Here is a 21,806-nt window from a genome sequence, read left to right as displayed (position 1 = left end):
TGAAAAACTCTTACATTTGTTTTGCACTACTGCAAGGCCTATCTCTCCCATAGGATAACATTTGAGTTGCCTTATTACATTTTTAAGTGAAATTTCCAAATGGGAAGAAATAACTGCCCCATGTTTGGTGACTCTGGAAGCCTAATTTAAAATCCTAAATTGTGGTGAAGTCAGATTGCAAATTTCTATTCTGAAAATGCCACTTTTAGAAAGTTGCCTTAGCAATTTGGTGCCTGCAGCCTGTCTATGGTAATTTGACTGGGTGAAGCTGACAGCTGGGTTTCATGTATTTCTCCTGGACATACACACACAATGGGAATTTAGGTGTGACTGAATGGGCCATCATCGTCAGGAAGGAAGGGAGGAGCTGCTACCAACCTCACTTACACCTACATAGGCTATGTCCTGTCTCCCCACAAAGCACTGCATACCCCCTGTATTTAGTCTGGAACCAGGGCAGGGCATATGTGCACTTCAAAGACATACCTCTAGAAGCTACTCCCACTTTAAAGGCACAACTGTATACAAAAGAAGGACCTCAGGCACCCCCACTTCAATACACTTCAGGACCTGTGGATACTCTGCCAGGAAGAATGACTATTGTGCTGCTGAAAGGGCTGCCACTCTGCTGGACTGCTGCTGTGAAGGAACTGTTGCCCTGCTGTATCGACCTGCTGCCCTCTTGCTTTAGTGAGGAGGACTGGACCTGCATATCTTGAACCCAGAACTCAGAGGGACTTCAAGAGCTAGTTGGCTGGCCTCCTACTCTGAAGCCTCACGGGCATAACTAGCGTCCAAAAACCTTGAATCTGCATCTGGACTATTCCATCTGTGAGGCTACCCTGCCAAGTGATACCACACCAGTCCTGGACCCTTAGAAATGGTCTTAAGGTGCTTTGCCAGCCTCTGTGGATCCAGCGGAACTGATGCGTCTCCTCTGCTCCACTGCACAACCTGAGCTGAACTGATGCATCTCTGCAGCTGCGTGGATATTACCCATCACAAGGACTTGCATCACCGGCGCAGCCCTCATCGCCTCCGGAACAGCAACTGCGCAATGCATCCTTGCTCAGGCCCTTGCACCTCTCATCAACAGCAGCCTCGACGATGGAATCTGCATCGCAGTCTCACAGCTCTTCAGAATAGATGCATCGCCCTGAATGCATGCCTTCTCCTCTACACTGGACTTCACATCACAAGCCTGTCAATGGCAACAGGATCTCGCATGGCAGACTCGTCACATCTCGGATCCGATGCATCGCCTCGACTGTGCAATGCATCTTTGATACGGATCCACACAAAGCTCCATAACCTGGATTTGAAGGTACTTTGTTCAGCAGGCCACCTAACGTGGTCCCTGTAGCCAGCCCGTGCTCCATCTTGGTTGCTCTGACATTGTCCTAGTCCGGCGTGACCACATATCCACACGCTTTGTGCTTTTTGGAGCTATTTTCTCTAAAGAATTTAAAATTCAATATCTCCGGTTCTACTAAAAGAATTCTTGTTGTTTCGGTCTTGTTTTATTTATTGAAGAAAGCTCTATTTGTTTAACTTGGTGTGGGATCCTTTTTGTGTGGTGCTGTCACTGTTTTACTGTTTGAAGTGTTGCACAAATGCTTTACACATTGCCTCTACATTAAGCCTGACTACTCTGTGCCAAACTACCAGGGGGTGAGCACAGGTTAATTTGGGATTCACTTGTGCCTTTCCCTGGCTAGGAATGTGGTAGCTGCTTGATCAGGGCTCACACCACAGCCAACCAGTAACCCAATTTCTAACAATTTGGAATTCAGGCTTTGGATTCCAATGATTCCTTTCAGCATTACATTCCGGCCACACTAACAAGATACATTTGATATATACAAGCAGCAACTGACCAATTTGAAATAACTGTTGCAGTTTTTCCAGAAAGACTGCATGCAAGTCGAAGCACATGTTCCATAATTCACTGGAAATAAAGTTTGTACACCCCAAATGTTTACCTCAATATCTCACCCATCGGTTGATGAGTCAGAGACAGTGTTAAACCTCAGTTTCATCATGCAATATGTCCCTGAGATAAGGCACCCATCAAAATGCAGACAATTGAGTAAGGACCTGCTAAATGATTTGAGTTCTAGATCAGGAATAACATTTAAAAGATTTACTACAAAAAATCAAAAGGTACGGTACAGGAATCATACATGCAAAAAAAGTATGAAGTAAATGCTATGCAGGCACTCAGAGTAGGGCTTTACAGAATAATGTTAAAATCTGAATAATTCTAAGTCCCAAATAAGCAACAAAATCGATAGAGAATCAGATAGCATCCCAAGTAGCTTTGGATAACTCATGAACGTTCTATTCTCTGGCTCACCCTCAAAATCTGGGATTCAGATAAAAACTATTCTGCACAGAAAATCATCAAATTCAGTCAGATCATCATAGTGTGATGAAAACAAATTATGTTCTTAGCAAATCAGTGCATAGTTTTAATCAACGTGACATTGCCTTAGCGCCTAAGCACTATCCCACCACATGAATATTGACTCAGCCCACTCTACACCAATGTCATACAGAGACTGCAGTATATAACAGTCACATGAACAACAGCAAACACAGTGAATCAATAGGGAACAGCGAGCGTGTCGAAGGTCCTTAGGAAAAGAAACATTGTGACCATCCTAGAACATTTTCATCAAGAACAGCAAGAAAAACATCAATGGAAACAACAAAACACGACTCTACTTGACTGTGTGTTGTAGAAGTAATGAACAATGTACATGCAGGAGGAGTATCCTTTTTGATCAACATGGCGCCTTGGCCTAAATTGAGGCTTTGTTAGCAAGAGTTAAGAAAACACATTTCAATATGTCATAGGAAATTAGTTTCAAATGTAATAGCATAATGTCAGTGTGCACATGTAATTTCAAGAGTAACTCCACGTTCTACATACAAAAATATGAAATGCAGAAATACTCCAATATAGCCTCCCACATTACTGCAGGAAAAGGCACTGTTCGAGGCATATGAGCTGCAGAGTTGTACACTTAGCATAGGTCGCCATCTGGTGTTGGGCCCGGATGTTTGCAGTTTGTTTTTCTTCTTGGACCGTCTTTGGAAGTCACGAGTTTGGTGACTCCTCCTTCGGTCCGTACTGCGCATGGGCTTCGGCTCCATCCTCAGATTGTTTTTTTCCGCCATCGGGCTCGGATGTGATACTTCGTACTCCGGCTTCGAACTTCTACGGTTCCAGCCTCGACGGAAAATCCTCGATTCTTCGAGTTCCTTCATCATCTTCATCTCTCGAAGCGGCACTTTTTCCATCCCGTACATCGACACCGGCCTTCGGGCCCTCCGCGACTCCGGTCCCGGCCGATGGAAAGGACTCCGTTTAAAAAGTGCCCAAAATGTGGGTCTAAATTTCCCCACACCGACCTCCATCAGGTGTGTAACCTTTGCCTCTCTCCGGAACACGAGGCTCGAGACTGCCCCGCCTGCAAGTCTTTTCGATCGAAGAAAACGATCCGAGATCGAAGGGCTCGACGCACCATGGCGCACTCATCCTCGACAGCTCCACCGGACATCTTCGGAGACGACGCCGAAGCTTCGGGGCAGACACACACCGAACTGGGAGAAGACATCGTCAGCGCTTCCGAGGCCGACGACTCCGACCTGGAGGACGTAACACCAGGACAGCGGGCCGTGAGTACAATGCCCCCTCCCAGCCCCGCACCGAAAACCAAAGAGACTCCGGTTACTCCCTCGCCTGCCGGCCTGGGCAAAACCAAAACCAAAGCCTCGATCACCCCACCTTCGGGCCCGGTGTCGAAGCACTCAAAGTCTCACGGCAGCTCGGGATCGAGCCAGCCGACGCCCGGTGCCGATAAACACCACTCGGCACCGAAGCCTGCAAAATCCAGCTCGACTCCGAAACCACCGGTGCCGAAGCCTGGACACTCGGCGCCGACCAAACACAAACAGAAATCGGTCGGCACCGACGCTCCGGCGCCGAAACAGCATTCGACGCCGAAACACACGGAGACCTCCAAAAAGCAGGGCGTACACAGAACATCGAAACCTCCGGTTCCGAAATCGCCGGTGCCGACAGACGACTCGGCGCCATTGGCTCTGTTTACACCAGACCCTTTACAAAAGACTTTGTCCAGAGATCCAAAGACTGGCCTTTTGACTGTGATTACTAAGAAGCGTCGCCTTGAGGCTCCGGCTCCTCCTCCTCCACCCAAAAAGAGGGACTCAGCTACTTCTCCCCTTAGAGTACCCTCCCCACTGCCACCCCCCCTCCCACCACCACCCCCTCCACCTTTACCTCACTACGATCCGGCCCCATCCCCAGATCCGGATGACGGGGACCCGGACAATGACCCAGGGGACGCCCCAATGGATCCCACTCCACCAGGGACCCCAGATCCATGGGAGGATTATAATAACCCTGATGTACCCAATGTACCTCAAGACGACCTATACCCATCAAGGCCGTCTCCTCCAGAGGACTCTTTAGGGTTTCACCATTTAGTGCAGAGAGCAGCACACTACCATGGGGTGGACATGCACACGGAACCAGTGGAAGAAGACTTCCTACTGGATACATTTGATTTACAAGATCGTTCCACTGCTATTTTACCCATGCTTAAGGGTGTCACCAAGCACGCTACAGAGGTATTCAAAGACCCTGTCAGAGCCAGAGTACTAAACCCTAGAATAGAGAAGAAGTACAAGGCGGCACCCACAGACCCTGCATACATCAAGGGCCCTGCTCCTCTAGATTCCCTAGTTGTCTCCACAGCTAGAAAGCGGGCTAACTCCCAATCCTCAGGAGATGCCCCACCACCAGACAAGGAATCTAAACTTCTGGACGCGTCTGGTAAACGCACCGCCTACCAGGCTGCAAACATGTGGCGCATTGCAAATACACAAGCACTGCTTGCGCGATATGATAGAGCACACTATGATGAATTAGAGGCTCTTATGCAGCACCTTCCAGAGAAATACAAACGCCAAGCTCATGACCTGATACAGGAGGGCAAACTAATCACAAACACCTCCATTAAGTGTGCCCTCGATGCAGCAGACACTGCTTCTAGAGCCATAAACACCAGTGTCCTGCTTCGCCGCCATGCCTGGCTCAGGATATCAGGGTTCAAGCCTGAGGTCCAGACATCAATACTTAATCACACCTTTGACCAGCAAACACTCTTTGGCCCAAAGGTAGACGAAGCGCTCGAAAAAATGAAGAAAGATACAGACACAGCGAAGTCTATGGGAGCGCTCCAGACCCAAGCCTCTAAGCGTTCCTTTCGACGCTCGTCCTTTCGTGGCACAGGTAGAGGCTCCTCCACCGATAATGCCTCTACCTCCTACAAATCCCCTCCTCAAAATACCTTTTCAAAGGGCAACCAAAGAGGTGGTTACAGAGGCAACAACAATAAGGGCAGGGGCAAAACCAACAATACCCGTTCTGCCACCCCACCCGCACAATGACTCCCCTTCGCTCCCCCCAGACCATTCCACTCCGGTCGGGGGCAGACTACAAGATTTTATCCACGTATGGGAGTCCATAACATCGGACAAATGGGTGACCCAAATCATTCGGTCAGGGTACTGCCTCGAGCTAACATCTACCCCACCCAATATCCCACCAAGGCACCGTCCAATGTCCCAAGAGCATTCCACACTGCTCAAACAAGAGGTACTCTCGCTCCTCCAGAAACACGCCATAGAGCAGGTACCCGGCAATCAACGAAATCTAGGGGTCTACTCCCTATATTTCTTAATCCCAAAGAAAGACGAGACCCTCAGACCCATTCTGGATCTCCGGCCTCTAAATGCCTACATACATTCAGACCACTTTCACATGGTCACCTTACAACAAGTCCTCCCACTCCTCTGCCAGGGAGACTTTCTCACAACACTGGATCTGAAAGACGCGTACTTTCACATTCCAATACACCCCTCTCACAGAAAATACCTCAGGTTCGTGGTGGACGGGCAACATTACCAATTCAAGGTTCTCCCCTTCGGGGTCACCACTGCACCACGGGTGTTTACCAAATGCCTAGCAGTAGTAGCAGCACACCTCAGACGCCAACATGTTCACGTCTTCCCTTACTTAGACGACTGGCTCATAAAAGCCGCGTCCTACCACCAATGCGTGCAACATACAAACAGCACCATCCAACTGCTTCATCAGCTAGGCTTCACGGTGAACTACCAAAAGTCCCACCTCATACCATCTCACACAAAGCAATATCTCGGGGCCACCATAGACACCTCAAAAGGTATTGCCTATCCAAACTCAGCCAGAATCACAAGCATTCTAGCCTTACGCAAAATATTCCTTCCTCAACACTCTCTACCAGCAAGAGTGTTTATGAAGCTCATAGGGATGATGGCGTCTTGCATCTTCATAGTGCCCCATGCAAGACTCCACATGCGTCCACTTCAGGAGTGCCTAGCACAACAGTGGAACCAGGCCCAGGGTCAGCTGACGGATCTGGTGTTGGTGGACGGCCGCACACATCACTCTCTGCAGTGGTGGAACACCACAAACCTTTCCAAGGGACGGCCGTTCCTGGACCCGGTTCCCCAAGTGACTCTAACAGCGGACGCATCGCTCTCCGGCTGGGGAGCGCACCTCTTACACCTCACAATGCAAGGTCTATGGACGCCACAGCAAAAAACGCTCCACATCAACCATCTGGAGCTTTTGGCGATTCTTCTAGCCCTAAAATCTTTCCAAAAGCAGATTTCAGGCAAAGCAGTCCTCATTCGCACAGACAACATGACTGCGATGTATTATATACAGAAACAGGGGGGGACACACTCTCCCCAGCTCTCCCGCTTAGCCCAGAGCATATGGAGATGGGCAATTCCCCAAAACATTTTTCTCCTGGCACAACATGTTCCAGGCGTACAAAACACCATAGCAGATCTGCTCAGCAGACAGACTCAACAACTACACGAATGGGAACTGCATCCACAAGTTCTTCACCCATTCTTCCGACAGTGGGGGCATCCTCAAATAGACCTCTTCGCCACCCACGAAAACAAAAAATGCCCAAGCTTCGCCGCCAGATACCCACACCCATTGTCCAAGGGCAATGCGATATGGATGAACTGGTCAGGCAGATTTGCATACGCCTTTCCACCTCTCCCACTAATTCCATTAGTGGTCAGGAAACTACAACAGCACTCCCTCACACTCATTCTGGTAGCTCCGACGTGGGCCAGACAGCCGTGGTACACCACGCTACTACAACTATCAGTGGTACCACATCAAAAACTGCACCTTTCCCCATGCCTCCTAACCCAGAACCATGGAGAAATCAGGCACCCGGACCCAGCTCAGCTCAACCTGGCGATCTGGCTCCTGAAATCTTAGAATTCGGGTACCTTAACCTTCCCCCTGATTGCATGAACATCATCATGGAAGCCAGACGTCCTACCACTAGAGCATGCTATGCCGCAAAGTGGAAAAGATTTGTAATGCACTGCCGTAACAATACAATCAACCCTCTAGATGCATCCATACAACACATCATATGCTATCTGCTCCATCTTCACAGGTGTAACCTGGCGTATTCATCCATACGCCTACACCTAGCAGCGATCGCTGCCTATCTACAAAACAGACAGCATTTGTCACTCTTCAGAGTGCCCGCTATTAAAGCCTTCATGGAAGGCCTTAAACGAGTAATTCCTCCCAGGGCACCACCCTCCCCTGTATGGAATCTAAATTTGGTCCTTACACGACTAATGGGTCCGCCCTTCGAACCAATGCACAAATGTGAGCTACAATTTCTCACCTGGAAAACAGCTTTCCTTGTAGCTATCACTTCCCTTAGAAGGGTTGGTGAAATACAAGCGTTCACCATACAGGAACCTTACATACAAATGCATCACAGCAAGGTCATACTTCGAACTAATCCGAAGTTCCTGCCCAAAGTCATTACCCCCTTCCACCTCAATCAATCAGTGGAATTACCTGTCTTCTTTTCGCAACCCCAATCTGTTGCGGAAAGGGCCTTACACACACTAGATGTGAAAAGAGCGTTGCTATATTACATACAAAGAACGCAACCCTTCAGGAAGACCAAACAGTTGTTCGTTTCCTTTTCTCCACCACATAAAGGCAACCCCATCTCAAAATCAGGGATAGCTAGGTGGATTGTAAAATGCATACAAATTTGCTATCAGAAGGCAAAGAGAACATTATCTGTTCCCCCTAAAGCCCACTCTACAAGAAAGTTAGGGGCTTCTATGGCTTTTCTAGGGAATATACCCTTAGATGACATATGCAAGGCAGCCACATGGTCTACACCGCACACATTCACAAAACACTACTGTGTAGATGTGCATTCCCAGCAGCAAGCTAGGGTGGGCCAGGCTGTACTAAAAACACTCTTTCAAACAGCTGCAACGGATACCGGTGGTCGCCGCTAAGGTTGGGTACTGCTATATAATCTATGCTAAGTGTACAATCTGCAGCTCATATGCCTCGAACGGAATATGCTACTTACCAGTATGCATCTGTTCTTGGCATGTAGAGCTGCAGAGTTGTACACGCCCACCCGCCTCCCCGGCTACCTGTATCCGTTCCAGTCCATCTTATTTAGATACAACACACATGGGTTTCTCACTGTTATTACTACGCTCCATCATTTCCCTGTTGGCGAAAAACAATCTGAGGATGGAGCCGAAGCCCATGCGCAGTACGGACCGAAGGAGGAGTCACCAAACTCGTGACTTCCAAAGACGGTCCAAGAAGAAAAACAAACTGCAAACATCCGGGCCCAACACCAGATGGCGACCTATGCTAAGTGTACAACTCTGCAGCTCTACATGCCAAGAACAGATGCATACTGGTAAGTAGCATATTCCTTCTTTTCTGTGGCCATTCAGAGATGCTTTTTTTGTGCTATTTCCAACATTTGGTCCTGTTGACCATTTTTTATATATTAACTCATCAACTGTACACATCTTATATTTAATTGTGTGACTTAGCATTCAGTAAGGCCGATGTGCGGAGACAGAATCGCTTGTGAAATCTGTTGCTATGTTCACAGTATCTTTACACAGAAACAAGGTAGTGCTGCACTGATTTCCTTTTCTGCTATCTCTTTCCAGTGTTTAACCAAGGAGAGGAAGGGACATCGTGGTATATTATCTTGAAAGGGTCGGTCAATGTGGTAATTTATGGAAAGGTAATGTATTTTCAATCTTTGCTTCTGGTTGTTTTTATTATTATGTAAAACGTGATAGATTTTTTAATGTATTTATGATGGTGGCATCAGTTGGTAATAAACAGTGCTGGGCTTTGTACATAAAGTACATTGGGCCTGATTCACAAAGAAGTCAGAAAATCAGTGGCGTAGGAACGGGGGTGCGGTGGGTGCGGGCCGCCCCGGGTGTCATCACTGAGGGGGGTGACAGAATGGCAAAAATATGTGTTTTAAACACATATTTTTGCCATTTTGTCAAGCCGGGGGTGATAAGAAATTTTCTGCACCTTGTAACACCTGACCGTACTACGCCACTGCAGAAAATTACAGGCGGATCCCCGCCTCTGCCTGCGTTTATTTTTTAAACCTTTCTGGAATTCACTATTGTTTGCAGAAGTTCACTTGGAAAGCCAGGTACAGTTTTCCAGCAGTATTATGTGGTATTCGCATCAGGATCCTTAATCCACTGTGTGGAGTTCTCTATAGCAGAGAACTTTGCACAGCGGGAACCCCGTGCAAACACAAATTTTTGGTTCTCTTTGGGGATAATATTTTTCTGCATGTAGAAAGCCCTTCCCTTACACCCACAGCGAATCTAGGGGGGAACATTTCCCTTTTCCACCATGGGATGGAATTTATGTCCAACATTGGCTGTGACAAAATGCTACTATTTTCATGGTGGAAAGGGGAATGAAAGGAGTTTGTGGGTGCCCACGAACGTACTTGTGTGTGGGCATTAACAAATGCCCAAGCTAACTATGCCTTGCAATGTCTATTTTCCCACTCCTTGGGTGGGATTTACGGGTGCAGAGAACTCTGCACTGATGGAGAGGCTCTCCTCACACATACATCTCCCAGGAATCGCATTGTGAATTCAGGGAAGGCATACAACTGCAAATTCGATTGTCGTAAGTTTTTGTTCTTATAATTGATCTTACCCTTGTGAATATGACTGAATACTTTGATGGTCTTTCTTGCCTCACAGAAAGAAACTGTTTAATTTTCAGCGCATTATTGAACGGTAATACAGGACCAATTCAACTTTTAAGTCACTTGCCTGTTTCTGATATTTAGCTGTTTTCTCACAAGAATACTGACGACAGGGTATTTAGAGGCTGATTGGAATGGACCTTCAAATAGCGTAAGGACATGTCAGGACTTATATGAGCATCAAATCAGAACTTCCACCAAATTCAGACTTTGAAAATCACCGCAAAGATGGCTGTATGGGTTCCTTCGGTATATCTCGCTTGCATTTAAGGATAGAAGGCAGACCACTAGTCTTCCCTTCAGAAGGGATGGAGAAACTCATTTTTATCTTTTTATATATTGAATTTAGTTTGTAAACCAGGCTACAAATCAACACTAAAATGTGCAAAGAGGGTATTGGGATTACAATTTTAATAAACAGATGTATTCTGTTATTTAAAAAATAAAAATGATCAATGTGCACACACATAGATTCAAATCCAGTTATAAAGGAAATCAATAAAAGTAAAAAATACATAAAAAGGTTGACAGTGGAACTAATGTTTAAGTCCTTGCCAACTATTCCTTCAGATTTTCATTGCCATTTCGTGTTGGGATTTACAAAATGGCCTGTCTCCTTGTTCCCAAAAACTTCATGAGTAATGACTAAGGTACAACTCTTATCCATATTTGATTGTATAGCCCAAGGACAAGGACTTTTGAATTACTGGAAGTGGCAGCTGACTTCTGTAAAACAATATATTCTTTGACCCAACTTGTGATGGAGTCTTTTCCAGAATTCCTGCATGGCTTATGGACTCATCTGCAACAAAGTCTCATGAATTGAAGACATCTGTCAGACCATCTGCTCCAAGGACTGAGATGGAACCTTCAGTCTTCTTCCCTAGCTCACTTACCAAAATTGTGGTCATCGTAAAGGCTCTGCCCTGAAAAGGCTTGCACTTCTACCTAAGCGGTAGAAGTGCCCTGCCTATTGGTAAAAGACATCTTGTGGAGGTCCACAGAAGCTTGCTCTGGCCCTGGATATTTCAATAAGGACAGTCCAGGAAACATTTCTTTCTTTGTGCAGAATTAAAGTGGAAGTGCTTGCAAATCGCCTGTATCCATTTGAATTACTGCTAATCTCCTGTGGAAAGATAGTTTCTTATGACAGGATCACTCCCAGTAGACTCTGAACTGTTTCACAAAATCATGTATCTGTACATTTGAATTGACAATTGATGCATTGCCTTAGTGTTTTGTTGTCAACATTTAGGAATTTGAATTTCTTTTGAGTCAAATGGAAACCTCTGCAGTATGAGGTGTCACTTGTTTTTTGTAGGCTTAAACTTTTCAATTTTAGAGGGGGTGGGAAAGTGATGACATCAGACTAAGGCGTGTTGGGAATCTTTAAAACCACAAAGTGTCAAAAAGTGAAGGGCCCTGATTTAGGTCCATAACACTCCAGAAAAACATGAAAACAAACCAGGGAAAGCACAATTGCTGTAGGAGGATCTCTTTGATTTTTTTGGGGCGTCATAACTAAATGTGTGACAAACATGGGTGGCTTGATGCCTGTCAACTTGCAGTGCTGCAGCCTGGAAAAAGTACAATAGATGCTGATGTGCTGTGGCTCAGGTATTCTGGTAGACTATGAGATGCATGCCTGGCTGCACGTGAGGGCCTTGCCATTTGCTGATTCATATTCTGAAAGTTAGTAATTGTCCAGAACCAGACCTATCTTGTCAAATAAGGTGCAAGTGCTCATGGAACGTTTAATAAAAGTCATTTTGCTCACCTTCATCAGTGAATGAAGCTCATCACGATAAATGATGAAGATCAGTCCTTGTCAATGATAAGGACTTTGGTGGTAGCCCAAGCATAGATTATCTGAATCTCTGTTATTTGGGGTGCTTTTAACTTAGATTGGTTATCGCAGTAGAGTAGGGAATGTGCCAGTTAGCGGTATAAGTTCAAAGAACAATAAAAAATATATTTCATAAAAACAAAAGTAATCGTATTTTTTTTTTCTGAAACAATGCAATGACTGTCTCGTGCTCAAAGGTTTATACCTTAACATAGTTAGCATATGGCAAACTTTTGTACAATATATTTTATGTCAACAGCATACGTGTTGGAAAATAAGAGACCTTGCTGTGCACATAGCTATCTGATCTTACATGCTGCTCTTCAACTGCTTTTGTTGGAAAATGTTGGAAATGCATGGCACAGAAGTTATGCTCTCATCATCATAGTGTCCAACTTTAGAGCAGGTTTTTAATGGATGTATGTTGTAGTTGGAACAGAAAATCAATCCAGTTCCAGTTGACTTTGGATTCAGGGACACTTCAAGTGAGTATATTTACAACACGCTGATCCAGATTGAAATATGCCTTGAACACTGCCAGATCTACAGTAAAGCACCCCAAAATCCACAACATTATGGAGAGCCACCTGCTCTATATATTATTGCACACTAAGCCAATTCAATTACAGATAGTTGTGGCCATTCACCTAGTGTCCACCATATATAAAACCTAGCTTCAACCCCCTCCCCCACCAAAGGGTAGAAGTGATGCATTTGCAATTGTTCACAAGGATGCAAACCCATGTATAATTCTGAGTTTCTGCTTGTGAAATTTATTTTATCTCCCACTCATTCAGAACATTTCCCACTCCTCTGCAGTCCCCTGGCACAAGATGCTTATTGGATTCCAAAGATAGATGATCTGCTTGCCCATATCTCAATTGATGCTATCTTCCATACTCACAAGACTTCATGGTTAAGGTCACACCCCACAATTAGTCTATGAAACCACCCATTGGAACAGCCATACATTTACCTTGGTTTTTTGTCTCTAGAGAGGTGAGAATGCTAGTTAATGCTTCAGTTTTCAGAGCATGGTTAATTACCCATGCAATACCATTTTTCTTTTGTTCAAATGTCAACTTACAATCTACCTTACAGTGTACTTTTAAGAGACCTTAGAAATCACTCGGCCTCCATACTCGTACTGGTTATTCATCCTGAACAGGTTGATCTTTTTCTATTATTTGCTTCCTCTTATCTCTCTCAGAAATGGTCAACATCTGTTTTACTGATAGGCTGAAGGCCAGACTTGTCAGAAAAAACAAATACGCTAGAGAAAATATTTATGAATGCATCCTTCCTGAACATTTCTAACCTTTAAAATATATTATTGGAATTACTATAGTGGGGAAACTATAATCATTGGATGAGAGGAATTATTTCTGATATCTTAATGTCCACGTATACCTTTTGCAATATTTTAAAGTAACATTTTCATAGAATTGCAAATTCAATTTCGCTATAAAATGTTTGCTCTTTTCAATGAATGGGGGAACATTGTGGTACATCACACCAAGACTAGCTCCTCTTTAAAACTCTGTGCCTCACTTCACAAATAGTCTGCAGCAACAATTGGGGAGAATTTAAGAAGCTCTCATCTCTAGCTATTTCGGAACTCTCCCAAAAAATCTTGATGTTAAACCAACCTTAATGTCAATTATCCCTAACACTCCTTTGTCCTGTGCGCATACCTTGGGTTGAGGTGCAATTTTGTGAAATAATATGTCACAGCATATTCGTATGATCTCAGTTTTTCATTGGCACTGCAGCTCAATTTAAAATTCTCATTGTTCCACCATCACATCTGAGCCATTAAGATAAATCATTTGATCCTCCATATGAACATTGATGAGCCAGCCCTCATGAAAGTTCCTCATCAACCGGTCCAAAAAAACCCAAAAACAATCCTATTCAGACAAGATGAGAAATTATCGGCTAATTTAAAATTTGCCACATCTGGCTAACTTCTTATAAAGAAGAATCTGTTATACCTCTGCAGACGTAAAGTGGGTACTCTACCTCTTCATCTCCAGACTGATGATGCTGGTGTCAGGCACTGATCAGAATAGATCTGTCTGCATTCTTCAAAACCATAGACCACTGCACTTCTCTAAATGAGCTCCATAAGAAAAACATCACATCCTTAGGCTGGATGGAATCAATCTTACGTGGTCACAAACATGCTGTGTCTTGCCTCCCGGAGCACTCTTTTTACTCAAATTGACCTGTGTTGGACTTAAGGGTTAGCATTGTCACCACTCTGTTCAACCTCTAGTTACTACCAATAGCGAAATAAATTAATTTAGAACTAATTGTACAGCTGCACAACAGTGCCAACTATACCAAGGACCCTATTTAGAGTTTGGTGGACAGGGTACTCCATCATAAATGTGACAGCATACCCTGTCGGCCAAACCCTCCTAAAGAGGAGAGGTGTGGCGCAGCGGCCAGAGTGGCCGACTCCGGAGCGCGAAGATAATGGTTCGATCCCCGACATTGGCAGCAGCTCAGCTCAGTATCATGTGACTCTAGGCAATAGGTCACTTAATCTCCCCGGCTCCTTGACAGTCTTAGGGGTGATATGTTTGCGCTTTACAAATGTGGAATTCATGAATTAATTAACCCTCGGTCTGCCTTCACAGATATGAGTTGGGTGTCCGTTTTCGATGGCAGTGCACCCGCTGGCTCCACTGTTTGAAAACATACCCCATGGAGTAGGAGCCATTGGAGTAAGAGCTTCAGACTGCCGGCACTATTTAGAGCAGACAGTCTGATGCCCTTTTTTGTGTCTGTCACACACAGAAAAATAAATAATGACACCGTGTCTTGGAACAAAACTCTCAGGGTGTGGGACATTTGTATTTTTGCATAAAGAATTTCCTGTTTTGGGAGTTAGTTTGTGAAAAACAAAAAAGGTTGGCGCTTGGGAACCTAAAACACTCTGGCCGTGGACACAAACTTCAGTGCCTTCACAGGACCCTCAGTGGCTCCTGTGCTCACATAGAGGTCACTGGTGGGCCAGCAGTGACCTCTAAATATAGCCGCCTTCTATCCATCAAGTTGTCCCACATAACATTCTCCGCTACCCTGCAGACAGAGGTAAGACCACCATACTCTAAATCAGAACCCAAGTTTGCTAACTTCAGCCCTGACCATGACTCCTCATTTTAGAATTTATCAAACTATCTTGTGACAATCCCTAGGTGCACGACCAAAAATTAGTTGAGAATGATCGTGGGAAAGTCCAAGATCATACTATATGTGCTGATCACTTGTGTTGTCCCCATGCAACTTGACTACCAATCCAATGTAATGTTCTTTGTAAAATTCCTGAATTAGCATTTCAGCCTCAGGTTTCAGCTGTAGTTTCTTCTCTTTCCTGAACTGCTCTCACAAATGTCCAGCTGTTTTACTCTTTCTCCAGACTGTTCCAGTACAGTCCATCTAGGTTTATCCCACATCTGATTCATTCTCACTATAAAGTGTCCCTTTTGGTCCGTGAGCATGGATGAAGAAAACATCTATCTGGAGCAATGGGGACCTTGTGTTGGCTGTCGGTCTCCAATAAGACCTCCCTCGGTCAATCCAGGCTAATGAAAAACTTTACGCTTTTGAAAAAAAAAAAAAAAACATCTGTTCTACCCTAAATTGAGCATCTTTGAGCTGGCATTTTGCTACAGCTTTTATATCGTACCCCAGGTCCCAAGAGCTACCAACCTATGACCATTTGCCAAGTCACACCATGACACCATATTAATGCAATGTTATGCCCAATGGGGCTGTGGCATTGTTTGTAGGTCAAGTGATGTCCTTTTTGCTATGTGCGGTTCACCTGGGTCTGTCCTGTAACATGAAATCATTTTTAAATGTGTGGGACAGTGCATTAAAATACCTGTAGGGTGAGCCAATGGACATTTTTAACTGCGCAGCTGCGGTGTTTCTCACATAATTAGTTATTTTTCACATTTGTCACATAATCGAACCCTCTGCTTAATCTGTAGATTTCAAAAAATGTTTTGAGCTCAAAGTGGTAAAATGTTAGTAAAAATGCTGCAAAAGTAATTCTATTAATCTCCTGGCACATTGCAGAGGTCAACACACCAGCTTTTGACTATTGTATTTAGAGTTTAGTAAAGTGATAATTTCACTCAGGTGGCGTTAATGTTTCTAAATTAACTAAACTTTATTCAATTTTTGTTGTTGGAAGTAAAGATAATGTTTTGTTATACTTTTCTACAAATTCAGGTTTCCTTTGCAGTGTTCTGAAGGCTGTAGTTTTTGGAAGAGGGCACACCCTAAACATCGGTGGGAAGTGTGGGGATACGGGTCTACATACCCGTCCCCCACATTTCCCACCAATGTTTCCGTTCTGATGTCCTGAAGCTTAAAGGGCCCCCCTCGTGAGTCAGGTACAGAATACTGTAGTCCACAGTGCGTTTCTGCATCACGGTGTCGTGTAACAGTTACTCCAAGAAGACCCAGAGTCTGAACACATAATCAACCTCACTAGGCGCTCTAGAAGACTGATTAAATATGCCTCGGGTAAGCATAAAAAGAGAGGGGCTTTTCATATTACTAGAAGGTTACCAGATGTTTTCTGCCGAGGTCAACATTGTATGGGTATTATTACACTCTATTTTACTTTGAGCGAGAGAGGGTAATGTTTAACAGGGTTCCCCTACTTCACACCCACAAACAGCTTAAACCCGGAGAACAGTTTGATTCCCTCTGCCTTTGACCTAGTCTGCACATATTTTGTTTTCGGAACTAATTACATGATTTAGGGATGAGGATGACATACATCATACTTTAGGTTCTTCTGTTGCCAGAAAGAGCGCCCGTTCCATATTGTATGTACTATACACAGGGCGTGTTAACCCAGAGGGCTTTTTCTCACTTTACTGGAGCAGGTGAATGCCTCTTTTTGAATACCCAAGGTGGCCACGGGGCCATCAAAATGACTCCATCTTTCTGGGTGGGCCGTGAGGGGAGGGGGTGGGGGAGGCAGTGGGTGTTTGAGTGGGCGGAGAGAAAGAGAGAGAGAAAAAAAAGAAAGGCAGAAGAGATGTGGCCTATGCGCAGGAGCTGGTGTCTTTGGGAATAGGCACAAATCACTCAATCTCTCCTGCCTAAAAAAAAAAAAAAAAATGTGGTCTGGTGTAATGTAACCTGGTGTTCGTGTAAATTGCTCAAATGCTCTTGGGCCCCAAGTTTGCGCTATATAAAAACTGTAAGAAAATAAATAACAAAAAAAGGGAAGGTGGGCAGGTTTGAGCATTTATGCCAGGGTGCTTTTGGTTTCAAACCCGGCCTTTACTGTACACAGCTAAATATTTGTTTCCACCATTTTTCAGATGATTTCAGACGTTTTAGATTACGTAAACCTATCCCAGAGGCCCCTTCTGGACAAGATCAAAGCCCACATATATAGAAAGCCATACGTCACCAAGCGAGCAGTTTGTAGTGGCTGATTCTAGCTGTGCACTGCTATGAACGCATTCATTCTGTTCTGTTATTGAATTCTGTCTCCGTGGGCCCTCCTGCAGGAGCCGTCTCTGTGAAATAAATGATGGCATAGCTTGCCTTCCCTGCTGCTAGCACCAGGAACCACAAGCAAACGCAGAGGGTGATTAGCAGACCCCCGTGGCGGCTGGCGCAGTAGTACTAAGGAAGCATGCTTTGAGAGTAAGGAAATCCGTCATCTAACACGGGTCACATGTCTGATGGCTCCTTTCATGGCGTGCTGAGCAGAGAGTTTTACATGTTGTCTAATCTGAGGGGCACTGAAGTATTCACTTTCCAGTGTTGATTCTTCTCGATGAACAACAGCCTCTGTGGTCAAGTGTTGCCTCCTGCAAGTGGCAGTGGGTGCTAAATTGCCCCAACTCGCAGGGGCGCAGATTCAGGGGCAGTGTTTGGGGTGAGACTTCCCCCATATAGATGAATTCTTGGCTTGGTAGTTGGGTCAAGGGGACCCTGAGTCGGGTCTGCTGTGGCCGTGCCGCTTTTTTTGTTGTGGGTCAAGAATAAAAGACAAAACCGACCTTTGCAGTAAAACAGGATAAAAAGACAGAGATATACATCTGGTGCCTGAATTTCCAAATGTAAAACCAGATAACCTGGAATCAATATGGACTTCATTGCTTGTCTAAATTGTGTGATCCTGGGCAATAATTTTATTTCAGAGCCTCCTTTTACTTTATTATCACATATCAGGGTACTTTTAAATACTTGAATTCAGGATGTGCGCTGTTGAAGTACCTCTTATGATTGAATTAATAGGCAATAACGTTGCTTCATCTACAATAAACACCTAGGCCACGTTTACGGTTTACACAACTACTTTAGTGTTTACACAAAGGGCCTGGGGGCTTTTCATAAAGTGCATTTTGTTCTGCTACAATAGCAGTACAAACAAACGGCAAAATGTTATTCACAACCTGCACTTCTAAAGCACCACTGTTATTTTGCAGTTTGTGACTTTTATTTTGTAGTATGTGTGTAGTACTGTTACAGTACTACAAAAATACTACAAAATACAGTCTGTGAATAATCCAAAGGCCCTTTAATTTGGTGGATATATTTAAGTTACAATTTTGGAGTAAATTTACACTTGGATTTTGGGAATAGGCAAAAAATTGTAAACGAACTAAAAAATGCAAATTACTCGAAAGTGTAGGTTGTTTTTGTGAATCAGGCCTAATTATCGACTGCTTTACTAAAATAATTATTAATATGCGCCCACAGAAGTATTTCTTGAATGGTTGCAAATGTACTACTTCTTGGAATTCACACAAACATTGGCAGTAGTAGATTTGGAAAGCTGCGCCAGTCTCAGGTTTCCATGCATACTACTGGCAAGCAAAGACCCAAAACATGATGGGATGAATACTTGCAAATAGTCCAACTAGTGGTAATCATTCCGGGTAGCATTCAAAATCATCACTTTTGCCCAATGTGCCACTTGAGACAGGGGCCCACTTATTGCAAATCAGTGCTGACCTTGTTCCTCATGGAAAAAGTCCATACTGAATCTTCGTCATCTCACCCCTCCAGCCTGCAGCCCACGGCTTTTTTAGTTGGGATATTTGAGATTCATCCCCCGAATCTCACTTACTAAGCTCTACCCCTGCCAAGACATTTGTTTGTGTTCCCGTTTGAACAGCAGCACTCTTTTGGGATCCCCTTGTAGTGCATGCTTATATAATGATTTTTATTTATTTTCTGTTCCCAGGGTGTAGTGTGCACGCTACACGAGGGCGATGATTTTGGCAAGTTGGCTCTCGTTAACGACGCACCACGTGCAGCATCGATTGTCCTGCGGGAGGACAACTGCCACTTCCTGAGGGTAGACAAGGAGGACTTCAACAGAATTCTCAGGGTGAGTAACATGTGGTAAATATTTCATTACCGGTACTATTTTTTATGCGGTAAAGTCTAGTAAGAATAACTCAGTAAATATAAGAGGCAGAATCCGTGGTATTAGAGGTTCTAAAAGGCTTTATTCCTCTATAAAGGAATTACAGTTCGAACTGTAGGCTTCAAATTCCATCACCACGAAGGTTCAGGAAGGGAAGGCAATACATTATTGACAAGTAATGATATTTATATGAAAAGTATTACATTAAGACAGATGCAAGAGGCGTAACAGCTGATAATACAGACAATGATACACATACGTAATGAAAAAAGGCGTAAACATAGGCGTAACTAAATACGTCATTAAACATGATGTCACAAGTGGGTGGATCCATAAGAGAATCCTGCAATGTCAACAGAAATACTTGGCAGAGATGCACGCGCAGCCGCATGACGTGTGATTGACGTGCAACTAGAGGGTGAAGGAGACTTGACATTTAGCTCTACATGTGGAGACAGAAGTCTGAGGGGTCATGTCAACCTAAACCCAAATCATATCTAATATCTTATGTTTAAAGAACTGTATTATCCAAAAGGAAAGGTCTCTCGGACGGAATCTATTCTATACTGACTGTTAGTGTGTGTACAAGCGTCTAAATGTCTACATGAGATGCGAGGGGGCAGGAATCTTCCATGGTAACAGGGGCTATGAATTACTTGCATGAGGACAGTGAGGCCTGGCCCTTTGCACGGTAGCTGGAAGAATGTTTACCTAAACTACTAGACAGGAATGCATCGGATGAGGAGCGGAGCAGATAATCTTGAAGGTGAAATACAGTTTTTGGCAGGCAACAGGCTGGATCAGGCACCGTTAGCCGCGCAGGGAGTAGGACAAAGTTCATGGATACAGATGCAGGTTCGGACTGGAGCTTTCAGAGGCAGAAGGCAGGAAAAGGCTTGATGGCAGAATTCAGGGCCTACTCACCTGAATCTGTAAAATGTGGAAAGTGAACCACATAAAGTCGGTGGCCTTTCATACTTAGGAATGGAATATCTGACCCATTCATGGCGGATCTGAAAGAGGACATGTTGACGGTGGACGCACATGTATTTGCGTCTTCATAACTGGAACTGGAGGGAACATACAGGGCCTTCAGAGCTCTCCCTAGTCGGGAGTACTAGGGCTGCGAGCAAACTTGCGTGTATCATCCAATTCCTGTCGTTTTATTGATCAGAAAGTAGCGTTTTTAACCAAAAACATTTTTATGTGCTAAATAATTTGGGGGACTTTTAAAATACAGTGATTAATTGGGAATTGAGAGCAGGCACACTGACACCTACTCACGCTGCACTATCATTCTCTTGCCTCGCCTTACCGCTTTTGTTTTGGGGAAGGCGGCGGCGGGCGCCATCTTGGGTGTGGGCTGGGGCTGCGCTCTAGTCGCGCTGGCCTCCCGCCCTCCCCAGACTATTTAGCTGTGATTTCATCGCCGCTCGCTGCCTTCAGAGCTCTCCCTAGTCGGGAGTACTAGGGCTGCGAGCAAACTTGCGTGTATCATCCAATTCCTGTCGTTTTATTGATCAGAAAGTAGCGTTTTTAACCAAAAACATTTTTATGTGCTAAATAATTTGGGGGACTTTTAAAATACAGTGATTAATTGGGAATTGAGAGCAGGCACACTGACACCTACTCACGCTGCACTATCATTCTCTTGCCTCGCCTTACCGCTTTTGTTTTGGGGAAGGCGGCGGCGGGCGCCATCTTGGGTGTGGGCTGGGGCTGCGCTCTAGTCGCGCTGGCCTCCCACCCTCCTCACGTTCTATATAATGAGTACCATGTTAGACGGCGCAGCGGGCTGGCGCAGCGGGCGCGCGCCGAAGCCGCGCCAAAGCCAAGCCCGTCTGCGCCCGTCTGCGCCCGTCCGCGGCCGGACACGGCCCAGGGCCATAACCCCTGCCCCCCGACTGATGTACTCTTCCCGGCACTTAAAAGAGTTGCATGTTGGTAAGATCTGTCCGACCTGTACTACGGCCCCCTTGAAAGATGCGATGGCCACTCGATTATTTGTGTGTCCAGGCTGTGGATATCTTCTCCCCCAATCCAGCATTCCTGCCCATTCTGGCCTACAGGATGGCAGGTCCTATGTTGTAGTGAACAGAGCTTCGCATGGATGTCGAGCTGCGCTCATCAATACGCGCTCACTTCCATGTCATAGCTTTTATATCAATGAATTTATCGTTACTTATGATCTGGATCTACTGTTTGCTACTGAGACCTGGGCAGATGCCGGGTCTGGTCCGGATTTCTGTAATGCTACTCCGGTGGGGTACAGTGTTGTCAGACATGATAGGCCTGTAGGAAGAGGTGGCGGCCTTGCTATTATCTT

At 44.9% G+C, this 21,806-nt stretch overlaps 1 protein-coding gene across 3 annotated transcripts in view; it reads left to right on the top strand.

The window, feature by feature from the left end:
- The window catches only part of RAPGEF4 (Rap guanine nucleotide exchange factor 4), a 1,002,526-nt gene that overhangs the window by 685,223 nt on the left and 295,497 nt on the right, over nucleotides 1-21,806 (top strand). For all 3 annotated transcript variants that reach the window (XM_085645283.1, XM_085645282.1, XM_085645284.1), the window contains 2 exons: nucleotides 9,127-9,203; nucleotides 19,295-19,441. In XM_085645283.1, coding sequence (XP_085501409.1) covers nucleotides 9,127-9,203; nucleotides 19,295-19,441 — 224 coding nt within the window. The remainder of the gene's footprint in view (nucleotides 1-9,126; nucleotides 9,204-19,294; nucleotides 19,442-21,806) is intronic.

This window comes from Triturus cristatus, chromosome 3_1 (genome assembly GCF_964204655.1).
Source record: "Triturus cristatus chromosome 3_1, aTriCri1.1, whole genome shotgun sequence".
NCBI lineage: Eukaryota > Metazoa > Chordata > Amphibia > Caudata > Salamandridae > Triturus > Triturus cristatus.
Note: the sequence above shows the minus strand (reverse complement) of the source record. Positions and strands in the feature narration are given on the sequence as shown.